Source organism: Clarias gariepinus, chromosome 6 (genome assembly GCF_024256425.1).
Source record: "Clarias gariepinus isolate MV-2021 ecotype Netherlands chromosome 6, CGAR_prim_01v2, whole genome shotgun sequence".
NCBI classification, from domain to species: Eukaryota; Metazoa; Chordata; class Actinopteri; order Siluriformes; family Clariidae; genus Clarias; species Clarias gariepinus.
Window position 1 is genome coordinate 37267860 of NC_071105.1, and position 21428 is coordinate 37289287.

The following is a 21428-nucleotide window of genomic DNA, read 5'->3' on the forward strand; positions in this document are numbered from 1 at the left end:
GTGCATGAGCTCATTACACACACTGTCTGAGGCTTGAGCAAACTAAAATACCTCCAGTGCAGCACAACGCATTTAATGCGATCTCTCCGTCTGAGTACACACATCAAGTTTGTAATAGGTCTCACAATCCAAACACACACACACACACACACACACACACACTTTAAAGATCTCGCTCCGTCCGAATGAAAAAGATAACCCACGTGACTGCGATGTGAAATGAATAACGCGAGTGCCTTAAAAGCATCACGCGCGCACAAATAATACAAATATAGCAAATGTTTAATTTGAATCCGAACCCCGTCTGATCTTGGGTGTCACGTGATCGTGTGCGGGACAAAACAAGCAGATATTATATTTTTTTTTACGTCTAAGGCTACGTTTACGCTGTCAGTTAAACGTGACCCGATTCCGATTTTTTGCCCATATGTGACGCATATCGGATTTGTTCCACGTCCGTGTAAACAGGGGAAAAAAACGTGTGCATTCCGATATTTCAAGGTCGGTTTCAGGCCTCCTTCATATGCGGAAATAAATCAGATGTAAATCAGATATGTACTAATGTAATTGTCGTGTAAACAGACAGATTGGATTCCCCGAGGCATTGTGTTCTGTACGTCATTAAAACTGCGACCTCTTCGATAGAAGCGTGTGTGGAATGATAACATCGCAGGTGACATGGAAAAGGGAAAAAGCCCTGCACATGTGCATTATGCCGTTTTTTTTTCTCCTCCAAAACCATGATGACATTTTGCGAACTTTGCATTTATCGCAGAGCGTCAAGCACATTTCGCCTTCGTCTATCTTGGCTAGTGCGTTCCGCGAGAATCTCCCTTTAAGTAATGGCGATGATTCAGATGGTATGGCAAGTGTAAACACGTGAATCGGATATGGGTCACAGTTGAAAGAACGTGTAAACAGACGGTAAAAAAAAAAACAGATATAGGCAACAAATCAGAATTGGGCATTGGGACCTGCAGTGTAAACGGGGCTTAAAGCATTGATGATAATCACGTTTGCGGTTGTAAATTAACCCCATGTGTGATCTCTCAGCTCACGTGAGGATTCCGCGCCCGTATATGAAGATAAGCGTAGATGACGCACGGGGTAGCGTTTTATGTTCCATGCGTCACTCAGTTGCGTTTCCCCCCCCCCCCTTGCAAACGTCAACTCTACGTAGAAACGTGTTGCGATGATGCTTATGATGTCGTGACGTTTGCCGTCAACGAGACAGTCGTCTCCTAGATGTCACTTCAGCGATCGTACCATCCTTATATTTTTTTCTTTCTTTATATATTACAGAGAAACGTTGGTGAAACATTGTAACTACTGGATACTCCTCCTTTTGAAATTTGCAAAAATGTATCAAAACTACAGTGAATCATTAGTCACGTGGATGCTAGTAATGGGAATAAAACTACTTTGGGACGTGAAGTTTAGAGGAGTAAATGTTTGATCATTTGTTTATTGAGTAAACGTGAATGAATCTGTTTCCTTTCTGCGCACGTTTTGAGGGAAACGTGAAGTGCCGTGACGGCATTTCCAGCTCCTCACTTTCATTCTCCTGGTCTCCCCGGCGGATGAACGAGTGCCGATCGGACTTTCAAAGCGTCTAACCAATTAGAGATGAGACTGAACTCGTGCGACCAATCATAATGCAGAAGGCGGGATTTGTTCAGGGAAAGAAAAAAGTGTGCAGTCAAAGTTGGAGCAGAGATGCGTCGTCTTCTTCTGTTGTATTTCCGTCAGGTTAAACACGTCACAGCGAGCAGGAGCAATGCATGCACGTCGGGAACGATCGTATCGGCGCGCCGTACGTGTGGAACCCGGAATCGGAAAGATTTCAGATCGGATTGAGGAACCAATCAGATTGCAGAATTCGTATTCACTTTAAAAACCAAAACAAATAAAAAAATGACGAGGAAGCGACAGTCTAGACAGACGTGTCTGATCAAAACCTTCGACTTGTAGCATCCCTGAGATCCATCCTGGTCAACCAGTCGCACACTGTGTGTGTGTGTGTGTGTGTGTGTGTGTGTGTGTGTGTGTGTGTGTGTGTGTGTGTGTGTGTTAAGCGCGGGGTCAAAGCAGACAAGCTCCAGATTTATAGGCGGATGATGACACTGCGAGAGCGCGGGCGCAGGAGGCCGCCTCGGACACACACAGGACGCGCGGAGGCCGTGGAGAAATGCACCGCTGCTTCCCGAGACCTTGGAGATGGGCGTTACAGACCAACGAGCACGTTTGCATCAGCCACAGAAAGACAGAGAGAGAGTGGGGGGGGGGACGTGGAAGCCACAGATGGAGGAAGAAGTGTCACGGAGTGTTGCTCGTTTCTCCGTCACAGCACTTCCTGTAGTGCGGTGTGTGTGATTCCCTTTATACCGAAGGTTACAGTTTCCGTCTTTTATAAAGATCAAACAGACACGTGTGGTGATGCGCGCAGCCTCTTAACGTTACTGCATGCTCTCCGACACTGGAGACTCCTTCCGCAGATGTTAAGAAAACGGCTACGTGCAGGAATTCACGTAGGAGGTGGAGGTGAAGGATAGAGGAGGTGGAGGTGAAGGAGAAACGAGGTGGAGATAGAGGATAGAGGAGGTGGAGATGGAGAAGGTGGAGATAGAGGATAAAGGAGGTGGAGATGGAGAAGGTGGAGAAAGAGGATAGAGGAGGTGGAGATGGACAAGGTGGAGATAGGGGATAGAGGAGGTGGAGATGAAGGAGGGAGGAGATGGAGGAGAAAGGAGATGGAAGATGAATGATAGAGGAGGACGGAGGAGATGGCGTCTCAGCACATGGTACGGAGCGTAAGCGTTCTTGTTCTGTTGAAAGGAGTCACTGAGGTCGTACCTAAGCGTGCGTTTTACATGGCAGTGTGTGTGTGTACACAGTATGCCTGTGTGTGTGTGTGTGTGTGTGTGTGTGTGTGCGTGTGTGTGTGTAGGTCACCCGGACTTGGAGGAAGGGCTCGTTTTTCACACCGGCTCGTCTGAAGTCATCTCCGAGCATGTGACCCGAGTGTGTGTTTAGCGGCGTAATGGTAACGATGATGAGCTGTAATTGCAGGACACATAGAGGGGGAGGAGAGGTGTGTGTGTGTGTGTGTGTGTGTGTGTGTGTTTAAAATGAGACAGTGTGGACCCAGCTTTGAGCCTGGCTCATTTGTGGTGTGTGTGTGTGTGTGTGTGTGTGTGTGTGGGAGAGAGAGAGAGAAAGAGAGAGAGAGAGAGAAAGGTGGGAGGGAGAAGGACCTTTAACCAGCCAGGCACAGCTCCTGTTTAATTTGTAACACTGTCTGTCCACTGGCTGGCGGCTGCACACACACACACACACACACACACACACACACACACACACACACACACACCAGAACTATAAACAACACAGCTTGTTTACATGTTAATGAGTTCTACACATATTTACTTACACTGTCTGTGTCTCTGTGTGTGTGTGTGTGTGTGTGTGTGTGTGTGTGTGTGTGTGTGTGTGTGTGTGGAGTTGCGTTTCAAAATCGCGCTTTATTTAACACCCATAAACGGCGTATTCGGCCCGGCTCTGAGCCGTGACCATGAATTATTACTCGGCACACAACAGCCGTCAGTTTTACTCTCGGCTCAGAGTGAGACCGGGGGAGTGTATGTGTGTGTGTGTGTGTGTGTGTGTGTAGGAGGGGCGGGCAGGGTGATCCGATATCGGTCACACCCGTGTGGAAGCACTTTTAAGATGTGTGTTTTTGTGTGTGTGTGTGAACACAATGTCAAACTAATACAAGACGAATCTGGTAACGATGTCGCAAGAGAAGTGTGATTTTATTATTATTATTATTATTTTATTATAATTTTGTTTAAAAATTAATAAAATTTTTTAGAGAGGAGTAGAGAAAAGTGAATAGAAATAAAAGTTATTAAAATGCCACAAATGTTTTTTCCTTTCCATTATATTTCTCTTGATATGTATTACTCACGTTTTAGTTTGTCTTGGATTCGGAAGTCGATCCGCTGCGTCGTCGTCACGTCGGTTCAGTTTCTACGTTTAATAAAGACGCGCCCTGCTTACAGCCTGCTAACATTATTACCTTCTCTCCGACACTGGAGACTCCTTCCCATATTTTATTTCTTTTATTTCATTATATTTCACTTTAATCGTGTTTGAATTTGAAAATAAATCGCAACTTTCGCTCCTGTCTTCTGTAGCGTCTTTTAAAAATACTTAAAAAAAAAAAAAGTACAATCAGGGCAATACTGCCACCTACTGGACTGGAGTGTGGAGCGGAAGATTGACAGGGAAAAACAACTTTATTGTTACTGCACGTGTGATGGTACAAGACAACGAAATACAGTGAGCATCAGATACAGCAGTGTTTATTCGATACTTTCAGTCGTTTTTTTAACAAATCGATTCAATTTCAATTCAGTTTTATTTATATAGCGCTTTTAGCAGCAGCTTTACAAAAGATATTAATGCATATTGTTGTTTTTTTTTTGCTGATATTAAATATCTGTTTAATATTTTAAACGTCTACAGCGATTATTATATTTTCATCCAGCACTTTTTTTTTTTCGAACCACTTTTTGATTTCCTGAAACGATGTTTGTTGAAATTATAATGAGATTCGCGTTCACGTTGCGGCACGGCTAAAAAAAATGTAACAAATTGTAACTAAACAATTCGCTTGGTGTGTGACGCTGACTAACATAGGAATGGAATTAGGTGGGAGGGGCTTACTCGGTGTGCCCTGTCAATCACAGCGACACTAGCCACCTGCGAGAACGTGTATGTAGACGAGGGCAGATTGTATTTTATTGGAATTTATTTAATTCCGTTAAACTGCTGTGTGGGTCTGGAATAAAGTCTCGCTCAGCCTTCGTGTCTATAGTAGTCCACACGCACATGCAGAATATAACGATATTATCATCCGTCTTTTATTTTAAGCAGCATTTTTTTTTTCCTGGACAGTAAAATCGTTTACTGGAATAATTTAAATTAAGAACAAAAAAAAATCTATATATCTCAGGTTTTTACCGAGACTTTGAGATTATGCGAGAAACGTTTGAGGAATTGTTTGGAAGGACTGGACGATAAACTCCGCCCACACCTGCGTCCCTCCATGGTGATATGCGGATAAATATTTGCTATTAAGGAGAGTGTGTGTGTGTGTGTGTGTGTGGAGATAGAGAGAGAGGAAGCTCGAGTCGTCTCCATTTTGCTGCTTTTGAAGTCGTCAGTGTTTCTCTTTTGTTTCGCCCTTCATGTGCGTGTCATCTGCATTATGCGTATCAGGATGACAAAATCCTGCTCCACACACACACACACGCGCGCACGCACAACAGTCTCTCCGTCTTTGTTTCTGTCCTTCTCTTTATCTCTGTCTCACACACACACACACACACACAAACACACAGGGCTTTTTCTCTTACACATGCAGCTCCTGTTTCTCTCTCTCTCTCTCTCTTTCTTCCTCTTTCTTTTACACACACTACACACACACACACACGCACACACACACACACACCACCTCTCTCTCTCTCTCTCGCCCCTCTCTCGCTCTTCGTGCAGTAATATGATAGAAAATGAATCTCTAATTTCACAGTTATCATCTTAATCCTCGCAATGAATAATGCAAAGTTACTCAGTGTAGAACTTATTAATTGCAGCCATGAAACACACACACACACACACACACACACACACGCACACTTTCTGTTAGCTTCTGTCTCTCTCTCTCTCTCTTTCTCTCTTTATCTTTTGTCCTTTATTTCTCTTTCTGTCTCTCTCTATCCTTCTGTTTTTTTGGTCTGTCTCTTTCTCATCTCAGTCTCGATGCGTCTCAGTTCTTCTGTATGTGTCCTACTCTGTCTCTTCTTTTTCTTTATCTGTCTCTCTCCCTCTGTCGCTTATTTCTTTTATTAGTGTCTCTGTATCTGTCTCTTTTTTGTCTTTGTATCTCTCTTTTTCTCACTCCATCTCTCTTTTGTCTCTTTCTCAGTACGTTCTCACTATTCTCTTAAAGTCTCTGTATCTGTGTCCTAGTATTTCTATCTTCGTATCTATCTCTCTCTCTCTCTCTCTCTCTCTCTCTCTCTCTCTCTCTCTCACACACACACACACACACACACACACACACCACTCGATCCACCCTCTTCATGTAGAATTCTGTGTTATTACACTGATCACTCGACCTTCTCCAGCCTGTGAATATTTAAATTGGCCCTATGGCCAGACACACACACACTTGCACTCACAGACACTCGCACTCACACACACACACACACACACATGCTACAACAGAAAGTAAGTGTCCAATCACTATTATGACGGATGAGACTTCAGAGCGATGCTGTAATTATTCCCTGATATCGACCGCTCTCGCGCTCCCGCCGCTCGGCCGGAGGTTCTGCCCGGAGTTTACGCAACAAAGCCTTAGGGCGGTTTCTCTCCCATCGGTTTCCGAGAAACGCTCGACCCCGAAGTCTGGTTCATCTTGATCAGTGTGAACGCAATCGTTCCGCGCTCGGGAACAGAACGAATCAAAAAACGGGAGCCAGGAAGGAGGACGCTGTGTAGACGTGATGTCATCAGCGCCGTCCGTGTGCGTGTAGCACGCTCCAATCGCGTTCTTTTCTGTTCTCACAAACCAGGTAGGTGCATACTGCCACCTGCTGTATCGGAGGGTGTAAACACGCAAGTCTGCCCGATTTATGTTATATTAGTCATATTAGGGGGGATGGGGGGGCGTTTGTTCCTGGGTGCGGAAAATCAATCATGTCTAACGAGAAACACCTTTAATGAGATAAATTAAATACATTGTCAACTTTTATCTTTCAAGGCCCAATTCTATAAAACTGTGTTTTGCAATATGATATTTCGCCTTAACTCTGTACATACGTAATCTTTTTGTTTACTTAAACTGTATATCTTTCATTATATTTTTTTCTTCTGTTAGATAGTTAATGGTATAAATACAGGTTTTTCGCCTGAATCTTGTATGGTAATACCTTTATTCCCTCATTCTTGTAACTGTAGTTTGAAATTTTTCTTACTAATAAAATAAAAACATAAAGACCTCCAGCTCATCCCGCACATGTGCACTCGCGGGCTTCATTCATATTGCGCAATCAGGATCGTCTGCAGCGTTGACGCGCCGTGGAAGGAAAGCTGCACGAGCCTGCGTGCGACTCGGCCGCGGGCACACGCGCTTGTCTCCGTTTTAAAGTGAAACCCGCAACCAAGGGCGCGCACTCAGAAGACGCAGCCACGCACGTGAACATGACCCCCCCACCACCACCCCAAAGAGACGGTTAGAAACGGTTGTGATGACGTAATAAACACTGCTGTCAGGAACAGAGCACGCTGAAAAGCCTTTCAAGTCGCTAAGCCTCGTACTCTGTGACGTCACGCACCCATACACGCTGGTAACGTTGCCATGACAACAACGTCAAACGGATCGAATCATTCGGTTTCAGGCTTTTAAATCTCACCTCAATCTCACCTTAATGATCAACAGGAACTAAATAAATAAGTAAGAGTTTATTGATGAGCATAAGTAACTCACTTTTATTTCAAGGTAGGAAACACACACACACACACACACACACACACACACACACACACACACACACACTATTATTACACAGATCTTAGTCCAGAGACCCAAACCAGGGGATTAATATTACAGGATTAGATTGTGTGTGTGTGTGTGTGTGTGTGTGTGTTAAAGAACACCTTTATAGTGTGAGTCCTGCCAACTTATTTAGTCCAAAAGTATTGGCACTGTTCACCTTAACATAAACAGCTCCAACTTTAAATATTAAAAAGTTTACAGATGTTTTAGACAATAATAATAATTACAAGTGTGTGTGATGGTAATTAATAATTATAATAATAATAATAATTACATGTGTGTGTGTGATTAAGAACACCCATTATGGCGTGAGTCCTGCACACTTCCTTTCCCCACCGCTGTCCTAAACACCAGATGGATTTTCTGCTCCGGTTTTATGTTTAAGCCAATGTTTTCTCTCTCTCTCTCTCTCTCTCTCTCTCTCTCTCACACACACACACACACACCACACACACACATGCTTCCGTTCACACTAATGCAGTGTAGAAATCCCGGTTTGTTCGTGTTCGGCTGCCACCGCGCACTAAATCATTTTTTTTTATTAGGATCAGGAATAGGTAATCATGTTGATGCAGCCTGGGGGAAGAGACGCGAGCTGAGTAAATGATTTGGGGCCTAACAAGAGAGAAAGTGATTAAAGTGTGTGTAATATAGAGTAATAAGTGTAATTATCTCTCCGTCTTTCCCCGTGCCTACTCTGCACCCTGTGTGTGTGTGTGTGTTGGATGAGAATGTGGTTGTGTATGGATCTGCATTTTTCGAGTTATCTGAGACGGTGTATTCATGGGGACAATCGGTTTGTGTCTTGCTGGATCTCTCTCTCTCTCTCACACACACACACACACACATACACGCTCCTCTGTAATGGAGTGTCTAAATATATCCAGTTTTGGCCGGATCTGAGCGTTCTGCTGCCTCCGGAGTGAATAAGAAATGGTCTCCGATAAAGGCCGGGGAAGAACAGCAGATTCATCAGGGTTTCTCTCTCTCTCTCTCTCTCTCTCTCTCTCTCTCTCTCTCTCAGGATGTAATGATTTAGAGGACGTCTGTTGGGAGCTGATGGAGGATGTGCTCTGGATTTGCCTTAGGTTCTTTCGAATAGACCAGTAAGCAAAGCATCAGTGCAGAATCCTGAACAGCTCTCACTCTGGCTTGGCAGAAACATCCACACGGCATTCCCGGTTCGGGAATCCCGGGATCGTTAGCAACCTGTGTCGTGTTCGGCGTTCCGTACGGTTCCGCAATCTGTTTGGGTCATGTCGGTGTATGGTTTTTTTTCTGCTTTTCCAAACACCTCAGGGTTCGAAGACTCCGGGTTTCCTTACGGTTGAGTTTTCCGGGCGCCGCAGTATTCTATTCCGTACACTAAGCCTTTGATGTGCTCTCTTAGTTAGTTTGTTTCTTTGATGATTTGTTTTTACAGCTTAGTAGAGTTTTTTTTACTATACAGTATTCCATAAAACTTACCCTTCTGTTTACTACAACTGTTTGTTTGTTTGTTTGTTTGTTTGTTTGTTTTTCGGTACACATTAGCATTTCAGACATGTGTAAGTTTGCGTCTGCGTGTATCCACTCAGCATCAGAAGGTTTGACATACAGAGTGATCCGTATCATGGCGAGTGCTTGAGGGTTCTGAACCCTGGGCTCAGGCACAGGTCGGGGTTGGGTATCTAAGGGTGTGTGAATGATCTATAGATCTATAAGGCATGAGAGAGGGAGGTGTGTACCGCGTAAGTTGCACGGTGATGATGTATTCGCGAGGGCACGCCCTGGTGTTCCACACACGTCTCCATTAATGCTTTTTATTTTTTTGTGTGAGTGTTTCTGCCTCATTCAGAACGGAGACTTCAATTCCGGTGCAGGTCAGGCGGGAGCGCCGCATTCCACCACTTCCTGTTTGTCCAAGGCTGTGTGTGTGTCGCTGTCTGCACTTTTTAGTGTGTGTGCAGCCCACGGTGTGTGTGCATGCCTTAGCAGATCAGGTGGAGGACCAACCAGCTCCAGGATCTGCCCCTAAACCTGCTCTCTCTCTCTCTCTCTCTCTCTCTCTCTCTCTTTCACACACAATCACACACACACACACACACACACACACACACACCGTTCTGTTTGTTCAGTGTCACATTAGAGACAAGTTTTATGTGGTGCGACAGCTGGTTGTTGTACAGTCGGGTATGTGAGAGTTTTATGTGCACTCTGTGTGTGTGTGTGTGTGTGTGTAAGAGAACTACATAATAGTTTTGACTTTGTCTAGACATCTGGCACAGAGAACAAGGATGGAACAGAAAAGTGTTCTGGGCAGAAAAGTGTGAAATTTTATTTTTACATAAAAAAATTTTGGGAAGTAAAGGTTTGGAAACGGACGATTCCATGAGGAATACGGGAACTTCCTCATGGAATCGTTCGTTTGGGGACATGAAAGAGTAGAAAAGGATGAGTTTGGGAAGTAAAAAATAGAAAAAAGCAGGAAATTATAAAATCACTCCTTTTGGAGGGAAAACCAGAAAGCTGGTAAAAGTAAAGGGGTGGAAAAGGATGTTTTTTTTTTTTAAGGAGGTTGATTGTTTTTTCCCCTTTAGTTGGGGTAGAATTGGATAACTTTTGTATTTTTTTGGAGTCATTTTAGAGTAAGAATGATTTTTAAAACTGGAGGAGGAAATCAGAACGCTGCCTCTGTTTAAAATGCTTTTTAATTTTTAAAAATTTTTTAAAGCACGCTTTTATCATTGTTCAGAGAATGTACGGGTTAAGTGTAGCTGTTTTGTGGAAATGTGCCAGAAAGATGTTAGCGTCAGTGTGTGTGTGTGTGTGTGTGTGTGTATCTGGAGATCTGGTAATTCAACACAAGGCCAAAGAGCAGCTCCCGGCCAGGGGACCCACGCATCCCAGCATGCACTGCTTTGCCATCTGTCACGGGCCCTTTGTTTGGGTGTGGGTTGAGCTCAGGCTCTCTGGTTACTCATATCACACACACACTCTTTTAAACACACACACATATCCAGGCGATGCGATCTCTCTCTCTCTCTCTCTCTCTCTCTGAGTCACTGCTTCCACCCGTGTACGTCGATGTTTTGCCGTTAACTCTCTGATTAAAGCTCGCCGATTTTAGTTCTGCTGAACGGTCTAGAATGTTCTTTCTGAGTGTGTGTGTGTGTGTAAGAGACGGAAAAATATTACCTGTAAGAAAATAACGGCTGTAGTAATAAAAAACTTGGAGGAAGAAGACTTGATGAACTTGGATCAAACTATAATAAAGGAAGCCCAGTGTGTGTGTGTGCGTATGTGTGTGTGCGTATGTGTGTTTCTCAGTGTTGGCCATGTGTAAGGAACGTATCAAATACGACATGACTGTACACGAGCACATCGTAACGCCGGCAAGCGGTTCCGAGGCGAAGCCGAGGGCGCCAATAGTTTTGCAAACACCGTTGAAAAACGCAACAGGTCACCATGATTTTTTTTTTCTTGTCCCTGCTCTTCCTCAGGCCTTGCTAGGAATGTTTACGTATGTATTTATACACACTTTTCTTTGACCAATCAGCGATCTCGACAGCCTCTAGCTCCGCCCACACGTCCTTGTTTAAAAAATAATACTTATTTGGCGGTTGGTTTAGTTACGATACAGCTCGCTCAGGTGTAGAAATAATAATAAATAAATAAAAGACGTTACGCTCTAGTGCCGTGTGCGAGTGTGTGTGTGTGATGATAGTGCTTGAGGAGTGTGTGAAGGTTGCTTTTTTTTTTTTATTTGGTGAAAGGACCAGCTTCAGCTGAAAAGGAAAAAAAAAATTGGCTATCAGCTCAGTGTCCGCGGCATTGAAATCACTATTATCAGTAAGACCTTGCAGCTCCGCCGCGCTTAAGGAGTCCATTTAGATTATACCGAGTGTGACGGGAGGAAGAACGGAGTGCACACACACACGCACACACTTACACACACGCACGCCTTTTCACTCGCAGCTGAGACAGGTGAAATAGTGACTAGCACGTCTCACTGCACAAACCCACCCTTGCACGCAACGCTATTTTTTCCATCCTTCGATTTTCTTTTTTTCCTCTCTCTCTCTCTCTTTTCCTCCCCCCTCCTGTTTGTTCTCTCTCTCTCCCTTTCTCTCCATCTATCTCCCTCTTCCTCCATCCCCCACTTCGCAACCTCCCTCCCGTCCCTCGTCTGTCCATCTTTGTCTCCGTCTCTCCGGTGTGGCTGCCAGTGTCGCCAAGCAACTGTGCCGCATGACAGGCGAAGCCATCTCGCGCTCGAGGAGATCCGCTCCAGCCAATGGCGGCGTAGCAGGCGGCGCGGCCCGGTCAACGAGGACAAGCGAGCAAGGGGTCGCGTTCTGGAGCCTCGTTAACCATCGCGCAAACACAACGCCGATAAAAACACACTCGTGTGAAGGAAGTGACGTGTAACGTAGCAACACAAACTACATGCATACAAAAAAACAGAAATGGCTAATGACAACTCGACGACATCACAACATCATTCCCAAGAGGGGAAGTAAATGCGAGTGTGTGTGTGTGTGTGTGTGTGTGTGTGTGTGGCCCTGCGTGCTGTATTAGCACGGGACCTGGCATACTCCGGTTAGCACAGAGCCACTCTGAAGAGCCTCCGTCGCCGGATTAACACGCCTAGCATCAACCATCTGTTAACAAGGGACATAATGCACATTGAGCGAGACACACAACACACACACACACACACACACACACACACACACACACACTCAGGAGTTCAGAATACGCAGTGCTGTATGAGATAGATGTGTGTGTATCAAACAATATAATTATATTTATATATATTCCTTACACAGGACCACCACATCCTGTTTCCGACGCCAATAACTGTGTTTGTGCCTGTAACCTTTAAAACACCGCAAACACTCTTTCACAATCCGAGTCCTGGACCATCAGTGTAGAAAAACCCACCATAGATGTGATAACCTGGTGATTCAGTACATTCAGGTCGTCAGCTGACTTCATTTTATTGCCCCATAACGTTGCTGAGTCTCGGCCCGAGTGAATGAAGCAACCCCAGACTATAACCCTGTCTCCAGAGACTCAGTACAGTGGACACTATGCATGATCGCTTCCCTTCTTACCCTGACACGCCCGTCGCTCTGGGACAGGCTCAATCTGAACTCGTCAGGTCACATGACCTTGCTTTTCCCCCTGTTGCGCCAATCTCTTTATGCTCTTTATGCCGACTTTAAAAAACCAGGAAAAACAAACACATTTGTTAATGAGACTCATCATTCTTTTCGTGATGAGTCTCACTAACAAGTGGTTTTTATTTTATAGACACACAGATGTTTAGAACATTTTTTAAAAACATATAATGCAACTTCACCAGGCATTTAAGTCATCTCCATGTCTCTTGGGTGAAGTTGACGATTCAGCTCTGTCCTCCCAGGGTTTAATCATCTCCTGAGCAGCTCTCAACCCAGTTCCCATCATTTTAATCTTTTTTATTTCTTGTTGCTGAATCTGTTCTGTAATATTATTTAACTATAAACAGTACTTTTTTTGTAATATAACTGAATTAAACACTTTATTTTTCATGTCTTTTTCTAAATTGTGTGCCTTTTATCCGTTTTGGTTTCCGCTGTGTGTGTGTGTGGGTGTGTGTGTGTGGTATACACTACCCCAGACTCCCCAGCATCTGACCTCGTCATTTTGCGAAATCAGGCAGCAGCTGTTTTTATTTCCAGCCCCGCCATTGGCCCGCCTCGAACCCCGAGCCGAATTAATTACGCGGCTCACGGAGATTACGGCGCGGGGCCTGGCAGCGCCACGCTGGAAGCCCGCTAATTACCTATAAAATCAGGCTAATTCCGATGCTAAACCCATTTTTAATTTCTGATAATTAACTCCGGATTGGATCCTTAAATACCCCGGCATACCGTCATTGTGCTAATCACGATTATTGTTGTGAATTATTCGGAAAGCCCCCCCGGCCCATTACGCCGTACATTAGCCGTAATCACGCTAAGTGATTGGTTGGCGAAAGGTAAACCGCGTTCGGCGCGTGTCCGTCAGCCTCCCGCTTCGCCGTAGAGACCCTCGCACCCGGCCTTTGTTTAAAGGAATATTTGTCAAGACCGTGTGTTTGTGCGCACAGATGGGAATGTCCGCGTGGAGAGGATTCCAGCACTGTGTTTGAGGGGCGGAGTCATGCAAAAAGAGGCCACTCCCACCAGGATAGCAAACTCTCCAGCAGGATTATTTTATTGTATTAATATTATTTTATTTTTGTAAAGACTTATTTGACGTTATTTAAGTTAACGTGTAGATCCTCACGGCGATTTGGTTTTCCTCGTTCGCGTGCTCCGGGATAAAAGGGTCACGACCCCGGTGACCTTTAGGAGCGGCGAGTAACATGGAAACACACCATTCGATAACAAGAAGAAAGGACGGAGAGAGAAAATGGTGGAAGAGTAGAACAGGACATGGCCTCTCTGTGTGTGTGTGTGTGTGTGTGTGTGTGTGTGTGTACGAATATCTGCCGATCCATCAGCATTGCTCATGGGCGAGAGTAGTTAGTTGATATTCTGCGGATGGCTCCATCACTGAGATCTAATAGCGTGTGTGTGTGTGTGTGTGTGTGTGTGTTTGCTTGCTGCAGAGAGAGAGCTGAGCAGCCCAGGGGACAGGCAGAGAGTGTTGATGTATAACGATACAATAACAAAGGCGTGCTGTAAAACCGGTGTGTGTTCTAGCACGGCTAAACCTCAGGGCGAGAGTCGAGTCCACTAGGCTGGGAGACCAAGCGTGGCATGCAGATTTCATGCACACACACACACACACACACGCATGCTGTCACACAGATTTCTAGGAATTAACTGCTGTAACACAACATCTTGGTGCAAACGTTTTTAAAGAAGGCCGTACGTCCTTGAGCGACGATCCCGGCCGAGGTGTCTCGAGCGCACTACAGTCGTCCCCGTGAACATTCAGCCAGTGGATTTTTTAAAAATTGCCGGATAACTTGTCGCCAACTCTGTGTGAAGTGTACACACATAAACATACTCCACTTGTACATCACAGGATCTCCATCATACATTCCTGAAGCCATTTCCGCATGCTTGGGGCGTTAAAGGAGTTCCTGGGAGGCCGGGGTTTCAGACGTGAAGCAGGAAGTACTGAGAAAACTTTCTACCTTGATGGCATCCGAGCCTTAGTGAAACACTAGGATAAGTGCATTAGTGTAGCATTAGTGTAGCCGGAGATTATATAGAGACATAAAGTGTGTAAACTGTGTTCATTTATTCTGCGCAATAAAAAAGTCCCGGTTTGACTTGAACACTCTTAGTTTTAACACTGAATTGTTGACCCATGAGGCCTGGGGTACGTGGGACCTTTATGTTTTCAAATTTATAATTTTAAGATAAGAAAAAATAATAATAAAATAGCAGCGATACTTCGTCAGTGTGATTTGTGGATTTATCTAGTTTTGGTAAAAAAGTACCCGAGTATGCACCGTTTCATCCTCCACACATCTCCCATGATTCCCTGCGGCAGGTTTGTTTATAGATCGAATTTTTTTTGCAATCTCGCAAGGCTAATAAATAACCGCTGGAAAATTGTCCTTGCAGGAGAAACGTCTCTCCGCGTCCGAACGTCCCGATGTTTTCCCATCCGAATTCTCGCACCTCACGAGCGGCCCGTCGATGCCTGTCTCGCTTCTGGGTTTCTGGATCAGAACCGAAAAGAGAGCGATGTTTCTGTTAAACACATCGCCACAGAGACGCTCGCTTCACACAATGTAAAAAAGACTGAATAGCCTCGTAAATCATTGTGTGTGTGTGTGTGTGTGTGTGTGTGTGTGTGTGGACCTGTGACTCGTCTCCACTCGAGTCTATCTCTAAAGTTAAACGAATTGTTAAACTGACAAAGAGAACAAACTGTGCCAAGGCTTCTGCCCAAATCTGTCATTAACATGCAGTCTGAAAGGGGGGGGGATGCTTACTGTGTGTGTGTGTGTGTATGTGTGTGTGTGTGTGTGTGTATTATAAGTGTGTGGGTGAGTGGGTGTGTTGCATCGAATGACTAGTGACTGGTTTTAAATAGGTATATTGTTTGGGGTAAGTGAGATGTAAAAGGAAGAGTGGCAGTGTGTGTGTGTGTGTGTGTGTGTGTGAGTGTGAGAGAGATTCTAACCGCTCTGGTTTGATTGGGTTTGACAGATATGGAGTCTGGAGAGCGACTGGCTTCGCCTTCCTCCACCCCGGTCTCCGTACACACCAGCTCATCTTCATCCTCATCCTCAGTGTCTCCCGCGGCCAACGCCAAGAGCAGCCTGAACCACGGAGCCGCGGCCTCGCTCGCCGCCTGCGGTAGGAACGCACACACACACACACACGCACACGCACGTGCAATTAACTCCAGTGTACACACATTTCTTTTAGGTAATGTGAAAATAAAATCGAACCTCACGCACACACACACACACACTCGCATGTGCAGTATCCTGTGTGTGTGTGTGAGTGAAAGGTCCTGCTCCCTGTGCTCCCGCTGTGTGTATAGTAGAAGCGGGAAGCGGTGTGACTGGCGCGTGCCATCATTACGGTGTGAGTGTGGAAGGTGTGAGGATCGTCGGTGAGGCGGCCGGGCGTCGCCGCTCACAGCTTCGGCTGCAAAGTGAAAAGCTGCTGCGTTAATGAGACGCTCGCAATTAACCGTCTCCTGTCACCCCGCTGCTACCGCCGAGGGTCTGAGCCCCGCACTCGCCTTACACACACGCGTGTGCGTGTGTGCGCGCACTCAGTTCCTCACCTTCACTTCCTGTCCATTTCCTTTCCTCTTATTTTCTTTTTTCTTGCTTCCATCCCTTTTTCCTTTTTCTTTTTTCTCTTTCTTTTTTCATTTTTTTCTTTTTCCTGTCCATCCCTTTTTTTTCCTTTCCTTTTCTTTTTTTTCTGTTTTTTTAAAACTACATTTTTCAAATTTTTTTTTTTACTTTTTTCTTTTCCTTCTTTTTAACTTTCATTTTATTTAATTTTTTCTTTTTCCTTATTTTCCCTGTGTCTTTCTGTCGTGTCTATTCCCTGTCCTGTTCTTTCCGCGTCTTCAGTTTTCATTTAATATATTTTTCCTCCAATTGTCCCTTTACTTTTTCCCTATTTTTTTTTACTTTCAATAAGTTTTCTTTCCTTCTTCTTGTCGTTCACCTATTCCAGTGTTCCCTTCCCTCTCCTTTCTTTTTTTCTTTTAACTTTTACTTTCCAGTAGCTTTTCCCCCCTTCTTTTATCCTTTCCTGTCTTTTTTTTAGCTTTGCTTTTTTTCACTTATTCAGCCTTTATTTCTTTTACTTTTCTTACATTTTTTTCAGTCCCATTTTCTTTTTCGTCCTTCACTTTCTTTATTCCTTTTTTTTGCTTAGATTTTTCTTGTTTGTGTTTACTTACTTTTTTCCTTTTTTTTTTTCCCTTTTTCCTTTTTTCATTTCCTCCAGTCTCGGGGCACCGAGTGTATCTTTGTCATGAGCTCGTGCTCGTCTCCGAAGGCCCGAGGCCTGAACAGGGTGCCGTGCTTATCGGCGCTGTACGCTCTCCCCCGGGCCTCCGCTGACAATCTCTAGGAATCAGCGGTTGAAATTTTACTGTTAGAATCAGAAAACATTTGAGCATAAAAGTGGATTCTTAAGTTAAAACTTTACCTAAAAGTCCAAAGATTTCAATGTTTTTTTAAAGACTTAAAATCCTCTCACACTCGACTGCAAAGTTAAAGTCCGGAGGAATTCTTAGAGGAAAGAAATATATAAAAGTTTTTTATTTAAAGCATTCTTTCCTTTCCTATTTTAGATTTTTTTCCTGTCTTTTTTATGTTCTTTTCTATTTTTTCTTTTCTTTCTAAAAATAAAATAAGATATTTATATTTTAATGGGAATCTAGGCCACGTAACGTCGGTGCACGAAGGGAAGGAAGGGGGTGGGGCATCTGTGTGTCCAATTTGCATATTCATAGGATGTGGGCTTCCTGTAAGGACGGAAAAAATAAACGTAAAGCTTGAACTTTCCCTTCATTTTCCTTTAATTTTTTTTGCTTCTCTTGTGCTTATTTGTTTTTCTTTTCTTTTTCTTTTCCCTTAGTGTTTGTGCCACTTCTACCTTCTGTCTCATCACCTTTACTTCCTTTTTTCTTTCCTGCTATTTCCTTCATTTTTAAAAAAAAAAATTCCATGCTTTTTCTATTTTTAGGCTTCCTTTCCTGTTTAATTTTTTTCTTTTTCTTTCTTGTTTTCCCTTCATTTTCCTTTTTTTACTAATTACTTTTTCTTTCTTTTTTCTTTCCTGCTATTTCCTTAATTTAAAAAATGTCCATGCTTTTCCTTTTTTTTAGGTTTCCTTTCCTATTTAATCTTTTTCTTTTTCTTTCTTGTTTTACCTTCATTTGCCTTTTTTCTTACAATTTTTTTTCCTTTTTTTTCTTTTTAAAATTTTTCAGTGTCACTTTTGCACTTTTGCCTTCTGTCCTATACACTCTTTTTCCTTCTTTCCTTCCATTCAGTTTTCTTTTAGTTTTCCTCTTCTTTACTTTTTTGTCTTGTTTTTATACATTTTTGTTTCATCCCCCTTTATTTCCTTTGTTTTTTTAATAATAAATTTTTACCTTTTCTTATTGTTTTAGTTTTTTTAGCGTTGCTCTCTCCTTCTCTGTACTACACCTTTTAATTTCCTGTGTTTTTCTCTTTCTTTTTTTCTTCTTCGTTCTTTCTTTCCGAGACTTTTCCCCTACTTTCCTGTCCTGTCTTTCCTTGTCCTTTCTAAAAATAAAATAAAGGCCAATCATTTTTTTTTTCCCGATGTAAATGTGTGCCATGCGGCGTCAGTGTACCAGTGGAAGTGGGTGGGGCATGCAGGGTGGGGGCGTTTCCTTATTTACATATTCACACAATCTGTGTATTTTATGAATAAGGGGAAAAAGCTGTTTTTTTGTGTTGTTGTTGTTGTTGAACAGAATTCAAGCTCTCAGTGACCTTACAGTCATCTAACAGCTTTATCGTGACAGAATCCTAAACTTATATACGTTTTTTTTCCCCCACATACGTCCGTCACGGCGACGTCGGCCGAGGCGCGCGCAGGTCCGCTCTGAAATGGAGAAGCCGCGAGCGTGTCGCAGGGCTAAAATGGAGAGCGCACGTCTGCGCCTTCTCCCCCTCAAACGCAGGCTTGGCAATTAACTCCAATCTGTCGGCGGCGGCGTGATTGACGCCAACAAAGGGCACGTTAATCCCTCCGCTCCGCATCCCACACGAGCGAGCGGGGCGAGGAGACGCTGCGGCGGCGCTCTCTCTCTCCCTCTCTCTCTCTCACTCTCCCTCTCCCTCTCTCTCTCTCTCTCTGTCTCTTAGACGGCCCCGTTTGTCACAGTGAAGGACGCGGAGGAAGGAGGGGACGCTGATGGTTGATTGTGTGTGTGTGTGTGTGTGTGTGTGAGGGTAAAGAGTGTAACAGAAAAAAATGAGAAGGAAGACAAATAAGGTTTGTGAGTGTAAAGAAAAAATAAAAAGATAGAGAGAGGGATAGAAGGATAGCGAGTGATCCTGTCATTCTTCTCTCTCTCTCTTTCTCTCTCTGTCTCTCTCTTGTCTCTGTGTGATTTAATTATCGGTGGCTGAAAGCGCATTAACGTGACGACGATGCTTTTCCGCCATTGCTTTCGTGCATGCGTGTGTGTGCGTTTGTCACCAGGAGTGAATGTCAGCCTTCCTGGAGAACGAGCTCATCCCGGTTCTGATCCGTTTCCTGCAACATCCCGTTATAATATTAACTAATTATTTCCATAGTAACTGTTGACGCGGTGACGCTTCCTGATAGGACACGTAAAAAGAAAAAGGAAGGAGTCTCCAGTGTCGAAGATCAGTTCAATGTGTGTGTGTGTGTGTGTGTGTGTTTAATAGAAATATGGAGAAGGAGAAAGAGAAAGACAAGAGTCTGAAGCGTGTAAAGCGAGCGGTGCCCGGTGGGAACACTTTCTCCTGCACCATCCGTCCGTCTTCACCGTCCACACACACACACACGCACACACACATCTGTTCATCGTCTCCTCCCAGTTGCAGCAAAAAAGCCTCTCCATATTTCTCTGTCATCAGTTTTTTCCTCCGCCTGAGTCTGACCTGGCACGTGTCCGTGCTGCTGCCGCCGCTACCGCTGGATCGCCTCCGGCTTAGACACGCTTCTTGCTTTCTTTCTTTCTTTTCTTTTTTTTATTTATTTTATTTTATTTTCACGCTCACTAATGCAAATTAGATTTCAGTGGAATATGTGGCGCAGACGTGTGGTGTACCTGACTCCTGAAGGACGCCTCATCATCCTGAAAAAACAAAACAAAAAACAAAACAAAAAAACCCCAAACCAACAATCCCATGATGATGATGATGATGATGGTGATATCACTCTAGTGATATATATATATTTTTTTTCACAAATCCACGTTTGAATAATTGTGACAGCTTACTGTATTACTTCCGAGGGTTTTTTTTTTTTTTCTTCTCTCTCTTTTCTTTCCTTTTCTTCTTTTGATCATAGCTTTCGGTCAGCGTCCGTCAGCAAGCCTGTGATTACATTAAACACCACGTACTTATCAGGACCCTTGCATTTGAAACTCGCCCAGAAAAGCACACACACACACACACACACACACACACACACAGAGAAGGAGAGAGAGATAGCTTGCCTTTTCTCACTGAGTGTGTGTGTGTGTTGGGGACTGGGGGGAGGGAGGGGGTGGGGGTTAATAGCATCGCATCTCCCTCCAAAAAATGTGAATTACGCCAAACCAACAGTTTGTGTGTGTTTGTGGAGGGCTTATCTGGCGTAGAGGTGCGTGCGTGTGTGTGTGTGTGTGTAAAACGCTGGGAACGTGCATGACAAATTCTCCATATGTAGAGACTTACACGCGTCTCCTGGTTGAGATGGCGTGTTGCCGTGACTCCCTGGGTTAGGGTCGAGGTCATGGCGAGGTCAGACGTCTGCAGTGGATTTTCCTCCAACCATCGTCTTTGTGCTTTCAAACAATATTTAAATCCTATAATAAGAAAGACTAATCTTGTTGGTTTTAGACTTTTTTTAATTAACATATATCAGGCTCAGGATTTTTTTTACACGTTGCAACAGATGATTTACACTTTATAAAAGTAACGATAACCGTATGATATGATGATCATATCTGAAAACACGGCACAAAATGCACAGATTGATGTCTGAAGTCTCCCTGTTAACACACACTGGCAAGGCATCCATATTAGCGCCCACACACACACACACACACACGTGTATATATTTTTTTATTTTATAATTTTTTTTTTCCGGCATGGATCTGTGCCACTTTGGTTTTAAGGGCTTTAATGAAAAAATATTTAATAATAATAATAATAATAAATTAAATTAAATGCTTGTCATGTGACTAGCTGTCATTTAAAGTGTCCTCTGACCTTCAGTGCACTTTGACTTGGTGCGAAGGCGAGTCACATGATATATAACAGTTTTATAAAGTTTATAAAATATTCCTCTCACACGTCTCTCTCTCACACACAAACACACACATCATATAGACTCACAAGCTTGTCTGTTTTTTGTTTGTTTGTTGTTTTTTTCCAGGTCCTCTGTTTGGGGTGACGGGAAGCGAGCAGCCATTCAGCATAACCTCCGTGACCTCATTGCCCAGTGCCTTCCCCGTGATGGCACACCCCGCTTTCGGCCTGCTCTCCCCGGGCACGGCTCGGCCCGAGTTCGGCGGTCTCGGGGCTTTGGGAGTAACCGCGGCCCTGGCAGCGCACCCGCAGCTAGGGGCTTTCACAGGTCAG

At 44.0% G+C, this 21428-nt stretch overlaps 1 protein-coding gene across 17 annotated transcripts in view; it reads left to right on the forward strand.

The window, feature by feature from the left end:
* baz2ba (bromodomain adjacent to zinc finger domain, 2Ba) overlaps positions 1-21428 on the forward strand; it is a 95892-nt gene that overhangs the window by 39852 nt on the left and 34612 nt on the right. For all 17 annotated transcript variants that reach the window (XM_053498671.1, XM_053498678.1, XM_053498685.1 and 14 more), the window contains exons 3-4: positions 15808-15957; positions 21223-21423. In XM_053498671.1, coding sequence (XP_053354646.1) covers positions 15810-15957; positions 21223-21423 — 349 coding nt within the window. In that variant the 5' untranslated portion in view covers positions 15808-15809. The remainder of the gene's footprint in view (positions 1-15807; positions 15958-21222; positions 21424-21428) is intronic.